Consider the following 8459-nt stretch of genomic DNA (forward strand, 5'->3'; position numbering starts at 1 on the left):
ATCCATTGATGTTCGGCTTACTTTTTCACGAACAACTCATATGGGCTATCAATTAGATCCATGGGCCTAATTAATTAAAAATTAAATAGAACAATAAATCATGGTCTGGGCCTGATTTTTGGAATTCAATAGATCAATGGGCCTATTTAATTAAAAATTAAAAAACGACAGATAATGGGCTGGGCCTGATTTTTCATGGATCCAATAGATACATGGGCTGGGCCTGATTTTTCGTGGATCCAATAGATCCCTGGGTTGGGCCTCATTTTGGTGGATACAATAGATCCATGGGCCTATTTAATTGAAAATTGAAAAGAAGAACATAGATCATGGGCTGGGCCTTATTTTCGTGGATCAAATAGATCCATGGGCTGGGCCTGATTTTGGTGGATCTAATGGATCCACAAGCCTATTTAATTGAAAATTAAAAAGAACAGCATAGATCCTGGGCTGGGCCTTATTTTTCATGTATCCAATAGATCCATGGACTGGGCCTGATTTTTGTGGATCCAATAGATCAGTGGGCTGGGCCTGATTTTGGTGGATACAATATATCCATGGGCCTATTTAATTCTAATTCGACCTCCTACAAAATGGGTAGAGGTTTAATACACCAATAGTGATGGACTAAATTGAAAATTATTAATTTGTAGGGACTAAATTGAAATATTTTAACGAACGGGTATTAAATAAAATCTAAATATCACTCAAACATTAAGAACTAAAACATATATTTTAACAACAGGTTTTAAAAATTAATTACATAAATAAAATTTAAATTTATACCTTTTTTTTTTTAATATTTTTTTCTTTAATTCAACCATTAAAAATAAGAAGTTTAAATTTAATTTAGTTCCTTTAATTTGTAAATGTTTGCTTTAGTATTTATAATTTGGGTTTATTTTCAATTTTCATTTGATTTGGGGTTTTTTTTTTTAATTACAAAAATTATAATTGAACCAAAATACAAAATAAATAAATTCCAAAAAGAATAGTCCAAGTCATGAAGTATAATTAATTAAAAGTTGTGGGAATTCTGTAATTTGAAATTTTGAATATGGGGACTTTTCTGTCCAAAATAAAACGCGTCAAAAGTTAAAACTAAAAGTCAAGACTAGGGGCTGCTACATTAAATTTGCGGGACCATAACTAAATAAAATACATACATTTGCTGACGTCACATTTATATCCACATAAAATTTCCAATAATATAATAAAAAAAAAATCAATTTTTAAATTTTTTAATTACAAAATAACTATTAATTTTTATGATTTGTAATAATTTAATTATTAAACATGTTTATTATTAATTAGATTAAATTATTATATATAAAATTTAAAATTTATAGGATAAATGTGAAAATAATTAACTAAATCTTTATTGATTAAAGTGCAACAAATTTTAATATTTTTTAATTAAGTCATGTGAATATCATTAAGTCGTGTGGGACTTTATAGCATTTAATAAATATTTAAAAAAGCGGTGTGAATGGAAGAAGTAGGCACTGTTGACTTAGAGAGTACTAAAAATGTTCATGTATTTATGCGGTCGACGTCTTAACGTGAGATAGATATGAAAATGGCATCTTCGAAAGAGAATTCTCAACCCAATCTTTGTATTTTCTGTCAAGTCGAGTTCATTCAGTTAAAGAAGATGAAATTAACGGGAAGCTGTGAACAGAAACAAGCAAAGATGTGACGGCGATAGTGATTGATATGAAGAATGACTACTGAAGAGACGGAAAATGGTAATGATGGTCTCCACGACAACGAGTAGTTAAAATGGATGAAAACGAGTAACGAAGCACTTGCAACATGACAAGATTTGGTCGATCGAACGACGAAGAGATTCGAGGAAGGACCGAACAAGGGAAATATGAAACCCTAATATATACTTATTAGGTTTGGGTTACCTAAAAATTGAATAACAAACCTCTATAATTGTATGATATTGCCCACTTTCATCATAATTTAGTGTTTCTTGCCTATATACTCGTGATCTATTACTTAATTAACTAATATAGAACTTCGTTAATCCTTAACATGTCGTATATATATATATATATTTATTTATTTATTTATTAAATTATAAAATTATGTTGATTTATTTTTTATTTTAAAATTTTCTTATAGATTATTATATTTCAAAATTGTATTTTCCTTGGCCTCCACTTGCCTTAAACGTCATCGTTTTGTACGCCAAACCCACCCCCTTCCCTTGGGTTACTCTCCACTTGGACCAATCATGTGCCGCCACTAATGAACCTTTCCGTCTTTTGTTTTTTCAATACTTTTCGGAGCTCCACTTACCATCCTGCGGTCCACTAATTTCCATGTCATATTTATTAAAATACGTTGAAATTTAATATTATAATTTTTTTTAAAATATTATTGATTTAGAAAATATGTCTTATTTATTCGAGAGATGGAAAATGTGCACGTTTCGTTAAATACAATTACTTTTTAATAATTGTTTAAAGTATCTTAATAATATTAGATACGAACGTTTATTAGTAGTAGGAGCATTACCCTAAGGACAACAAGTTGATAGAGATAATATCTATGATGGGAGTAATGGAAGGCTCGGGAGATAGCCCAACTAAACCCAGCCTTGGGACAAATGGCCGAGCTAGATCCCGACAATGTAGATACGTCGCAAGAGGAAAGATATTTCTAGGATTATAGACGATGAAACATCTATAGAATTTTGTGATGGCCCAACTGTAGTTATTAGTTATAGACAAAATTTTGAACGTATGAAGTGCTCTGAAGCATACAGGTTGAGTTTTCCTCAATTGTGGTGACAACCAATCTCAAGAGCCCTTGTCGTGAATGATGACCTAGTCGTATGGGCAACGTGACATTCCTAAAAAAATAGTTCAAGAAAGTGTTGAAGTTTAAAAACAATGAAAATTCTTAAACATCGAATAAGAAGATAGATTTGTGAAGGAGTATGAACAAGAATAGTTCACTCTTATGTCCCATTTTCCCCCGAGATTCAACTTAATGGGCCTGAGACTTCAAGTCGAGGAGTCATGTCTGTCCAATTTCCACCAAAAGTTTCGTGTGTGAAGTGACCCATCTCGAATAAAGTTTCTTTGACTAAACGTTGCAAAGATAAGCAAATCTCGAACCATCTCACTATATTATCATTTTTATAAAAATACTAGTGGAAGAACTCAACTTTATGGGTCTAGATAATAACGTGGCCTGTAATTTAAAAGTTAACCAATTTTTAAAGTTCGAGGGAAATTAAAAAAAAAAAAAGTATTCTAATTATACAATGATTACATTTTAATGGGTGGAGAATTCGTCACGATCCAACTTTAATGATCATGATTTTAATGGTCTTAATTTTTTAAAATATATAATAGACGAAATATTTAGATCTTTAAATTATTATATTTTCGTCTCATTTTAATTTTTTAAATTTCTATTTTATTTTTTAAATTTTTATATTCGTATAGTTCATATACTCGTGGTTAAACATTCATATTATATTTAACAAATCTCTCAAGTCACACGTTCGTAAATATAAGATATTTTATTTATTTTTAATTAAAAAATATAAAAGTTGGTAGAATTTTCGTTAATAGCAGAAAGTGAATTGTTTTCTTAATTTTCAATAAAAACTAATAACAACATATTATTAATGGAATTTCACTTTTAAATCAGTTTTATTATAAAAAAAAAAACTAACAATTAAGCACAACCGTCCATCTACTCTACCAACTTTTAACACATTTTAAATATGTTATTTATTTATTATTTATTATTATTATTTAAAATTCGAGAATCGAACTTTATTGTTCGGAGATTGCGTTCACTCCTAACCATCTAGGACAAGACCTTTCGATTTTCATAATTGCTCGTCTAATTCCAGTCTAAAATTTCTCAAAAATTATGTTTATATTAGTGAAGTCTCGAGCAACAAAATTATTCATCTATGTGCTAAATTATCGTTCGAACATGAATTTAATTTAATTAATTAATTAATTAATTTTTTTTTTTTTTTGTGGCTTTAATGAATTGCTTTTTTTCAAAATAAATAAATGAATTATTGCTTTTTAGAAAGCTCCGACCTTTTTGGTAATATCCTTAAAAAATAAATAAAGTCCCAATAATTATATATTATAAATAATATTTATAGTGGTGTTCCATCTGCCAAATCTCGCACGTGGGAAGCGTCATGCCAAAAATCTGAATATAATATTATAAAAATAATAAATTTTAATTTTAAATATGAAAAAACTTAATTTCGACTTCCCTAGAAATGGGAATAGTCAAAAATGGAGGGGAAAAAGTGGTCAAAAGCCACGTGGATTAATTTTGCTTTTAGAACCCTCTAAAGTTGCAAATTTATTAGAAAGGGTCTGAGGTTTTCATTTATTGCATAAATACACATAACGACAAAAGCTTCACTGTTTAGCCGTGGAAATTCAGAGCTCTAAGTTCACACGTCACCATCTAACTCCCACCAATAGCGTTCCGCCAATATTAAATTTTAATTAAAATTAGAAAATATCTTCGTTTTTTAATTGTAAAATTCATATTTTAATTTCTTAAGCTGAAATTTATTTAATAAAAAATGTTAAATTTGCGTAAGCATAGAGCTTTGAGAAATTATATTCAATTTCAGAATTTAATTCCTTAAAATATAGTTTGGAAAATAATGGTTTTATTTATTTTTAAATAAATTGACCGATGACTTTTAAAATAATATTATTAGCATTTCTAGGCAATCTCTTCCATATATTTCTTATCTCCCATATTTATTTTTTATTCACAATTATTTAATTTATTTATGAATTTGAATTTTTCCACTCATTTAAGACAAATCTATTAATTTTTCTTTTTAAAACAGGTTGGAAGCTAGCGCAACTCTCGCTCGAGTATTATTATCCCCGAACATGTTAGTCTTAAAAAATCAGGTAAGAAAACAAGGGGTTGACTCGATCAACTTAGAATCTCCCGTTTCAACATTGACTATTTATGTAATATTTTAGACGTTTTTAATCTTCAAACGCTTTAACGTCAAGTATACTTCTACACATGTAAAAATATATATTTTTTGTCGATTATTTATCTATTACTTCATAAATTACTCCTTCAAACACTAATTTAAATTTAAAAAAATTTCTCGATTGATAATTTTATTTCTTCTTTAATATTTAATTGCAATTTCTTTTCAAATAAAAAAAGATATAATATAATTTTTTTTAATACAAAATATGATTTTAGAATAAGAGTTTTAATAATGATTACTAATTATAAATTATTTTAACACGTAGCTTTAAAAAGTCATTTTGATTTACAGATTACAGTAAGACTAGGGAAGAGAGAATATACGGAGTTATTATATGATTGAAATGTCTTGGTTCGTATCATATACGGAGGGCTCATTTTTTCTGTAGATTACAGTAAGACTAGGGGAGAGAGAACGCGAGGAAGAAGACCTGACCCATGCTACTCGATTCAACCTGCGTACCAAACTAGTTTGACCTACTTACCTAACCTGACTCGCTTGACTAATCTGACCCAACCCGATCAGTAAGATGTGACCCGAATCCAAAAAACCTAATTTCTCGAGGTTTGCACCATTTTGACTTGATTTTTGCCCTATTTTCAATGGTTCTAATATTTTCCCTCAGGGACTTTTGAAAATTCTTCAGGATTCGAACCTATCTCGAGAAGTCTACAAAAAAATAAGTGCCCACATGGATTATCTCTAAGTAATACTTATAGGCGTTGATTACAACAATGAGCAAAATCCATCAGGAAGTATGACGAAAAACCTAGTTAATCAAGTTGGATATTTATTAGAAAGCATGATGTACGCCTATTTGATCAAGTTGTATATTTATTAGGAAGCATGACGATAAACCTAATTGATTAAGTTGTATATAGTTAAGCCTAGAAACTTGTTTGTGTTTGGTTTAGTACAATATCATGCTTAAAGCTTCCGCTTATATGTTGTGAACTTTGATTAGTCCTAATTTTATGAGGACTTCAGCATGTCGTCTCATGTATTCATAAATTTGTTGATTGAGAACGTTGGACACTAATTTTATAAGGACTAGATTCCCTTGTCGGCACGAATATTATATTAGATATATGATTATGTGCCCTAGAGAACCTAGACGAGAATATGCCTGAATATGAGTAGTTATTGTACATTCCCTTAGTCTTAGAACCCACATTTTGTCCCTGTGAATATTTCAAGTGATCATATGAATAATTTTAGACTATGAAATTCCTGTAACACTCCCGATTACTTATGGATAAAATATTAACAAATAATCAATATAAGGAAAATACTCGAAAAAAAAAAAAAATCAGTTGAATCAGGATTTTTTTTTTTTTTTTTTNTTTTTTTTTTTTTTTTTTTTTTTTTTTTTTTTTTTTTTTTTTTTTTTTTTAATACGTACAATAAAACTTAGTAGTGTGGGGTAAATTTCTTAATTTCCAAATGGACTGGTGTCCCTTGGCTCAATCCTTCTCATCTGGACCCCATTCGCTGGTGACTCATCTTCATCATGGTACACGTAAGCAAATCCACCGTGACGTGTCATGTCCATTCCGGCCATCTCATCCGCCGGCGAGATTCTCAGTAGCTTCAGTTTATGAAGCCCGAAAAACAATGGTCCCATTGTGATGCTTACCCACCCAGTAATCACCAAAATCTGTATCAGATGCGCCGCCAGCAACTTCCCTCCGCCGCCCATGAACAACCCGTGTGGCCGCCCGATCTCTCCGCCGTACACCTCGTTCACATACTCCTTTGTCGCGAACAATGCTGTGAAAATTATACCCCACGCGCCGCACCCGCCGTGCAATTGTGCTGCCTCCAATGGGTCATCAAATTTCACCTTCTCCGCCAGTTTATTCAAGCTGATTAACACCAACGCTGCCACAAATCCGCATATCACTGCCGCCCATGGCTCCACCACTGAGCAGCCGGAGGTTATGGCGGCGAAGCCGCCGAGTAATCCGTTGCAGACGTCGGTGACGTTCCAGTGACCGGAGAGAATTCTTTTTCCAAAAAGGGTAGTCAACGCTGCTGTGCAACCGGCGAGGGTGGTTGTAACGGCTGTCCGACCGACGGCGCTCCACTGTCCGTAGAAATCACCCACACCGTACGGAACGAGGATTTTGGTGAATGAACCGGGGTTGAACCCGTACCAACCGAACCAAAGCATGAAGGTACCGAGAACGACTAACGTAGCACTATGGCCTCGTAACGCAACGGATCGTCCGGTTTTTTCGAACCGACCGATTCTTGGGCCTTCTATTAAAGCACCCCAAAGTCCGGCGATTCCACCCACCATGTGAACCACGCCCGAACCGGCAAAATCGATGACTCCGGTTCCGAATAAGAGATTTCCATTGGACCGGGAGGGGCTGGCCCAACCGTCTGGAGACCAAAACCAGTGGGAAACCACCGGGTAAACAAAGCCGGTCAAAACAGAGGAGTAGATCAAATAGGCAACGAATTGGGTCCGCTCGGCAATTGAACCGCTGGTGATGCCGGCGGCGGCGATGGCGAAAGCCCATTGATAAAGGAAGAAGCTATAATCGGTGGGGGTGGGTGTGGCGGAGGGGATTGACTTGAGGCCGAAGAAATGGCGGCCGATGAAGGCGTTGGAGGGGCTGCCGAAGGCAAAGGCGAAGCCGAAGAGGTAGTAAAAGAGGCCGCCGGCGGCAGCGTCGAGGACGTTGGTGAGCATGATGTTCATGGTGTTTTTAGCACGGACGGAGCCGGCGCAGAGCATGGCGAAGCCGAGTTGCATAGAGAAGACGAGGTAGGCGGAGAAGAGGAGGTAGACGGTGTCGACGGCGAATTTGGTGTCGGAGAAGTTGGTGGTGGTTGTAGAGAATTGATCGCAGATGAAGGAGGCTGCGGCGCCGGAGTTCGTGACATTGGGGCCGAGGAGCTGAGCCAAAGTCAGTGTGCAGTTTGGAGCCGCCATTTTTGAAAACTCAAAAAACAGAGCAAGGAAGTCTCTCTGCTGGAGAGAAACAGAGCGTGTGATTATTTACATATTGATCCGACATTTATAGACGCATCGACACCATGGTGATGTCATTATTATTATTTTGGTTTTTTTTTTCTCTCCATATTTTAAAATTATATAAATTTTAAGTCAATTTATTAAAAAAAAATTTGATGGGTCTTGAGTTACATTTACCATCGACACAATTGATGGGTCTCGAGTTTAGGTTTCTTGCATAGAACCATTCAAATATGACTCGATCAATAACGCAATCCAGATCTTATTTTACCATGAGTTGATTCCTTGTTATTTTGGAGTTCTTGAAAATTTTAGATCTAGAGATCTTGTTCTTCATCAATTGTTAGATCGAATTCGGAATGAAATCACTTTTAGATCTTTAATCTACGGGCTTCCATATTCATAAGAGTTATTATATTCCATTGGCTCCCTAGCTAACTCGGTGCA

At 33.9% G+C, this 8459-nt stretch overlaps 1 protein-coding gene across 1 annotated transcript; it reads right to left on the bottom strand.

The window, feature by feature from the left end:
• Positions 1–6421: 6421 nt before the first annotated feature.
• LOC111778337 (ammonium transporter 1 member 1-like) lies at positions 6422–8015 on the bottom strand. Its single transcript, XM_023658094.1, has one exon. It carries the CDS (start codon positions 7968–7970, stop codon positions 6459–6461), a length of 1512 nt encoding a protein of 503 aa, XP_023513862.1. The 5' UTR covers positions 7971–8015; the 3' UTR covers positions 6422–6458.
• Between the last annotated feature and the right edge of the window lie 444 nt (positions 8016–8459).

The sequence above is a fragment of the Cucurbita pepo genome, chromosome LG17 (genome assembly GCF_002806865.2).
Source record: "Cucurbita pepo subsp. pepo cultivar mu-cu-16 chromosome LG17, ASM280686v2, whole genome shotgun sequence".
In the NCBI taxonomy this organism is placed as follows: Eukaryota; Viridiplantae; Streptophyta; class Magnoliopsida; order Cucurbitales; family Cucurbitaceae; genus Cucurbita; species Cucurbita pepo.

Bases quoted from the DNA above. Each gene is read 5' to 3' on its own strand.
- LOC111778337 (XM_023658094.1), bottom strand. From the start codon at position 7,970: ATGGCGGCTCCAAACTGCACACTGACTTTGGCTCAGCTCCTCGGCCCC.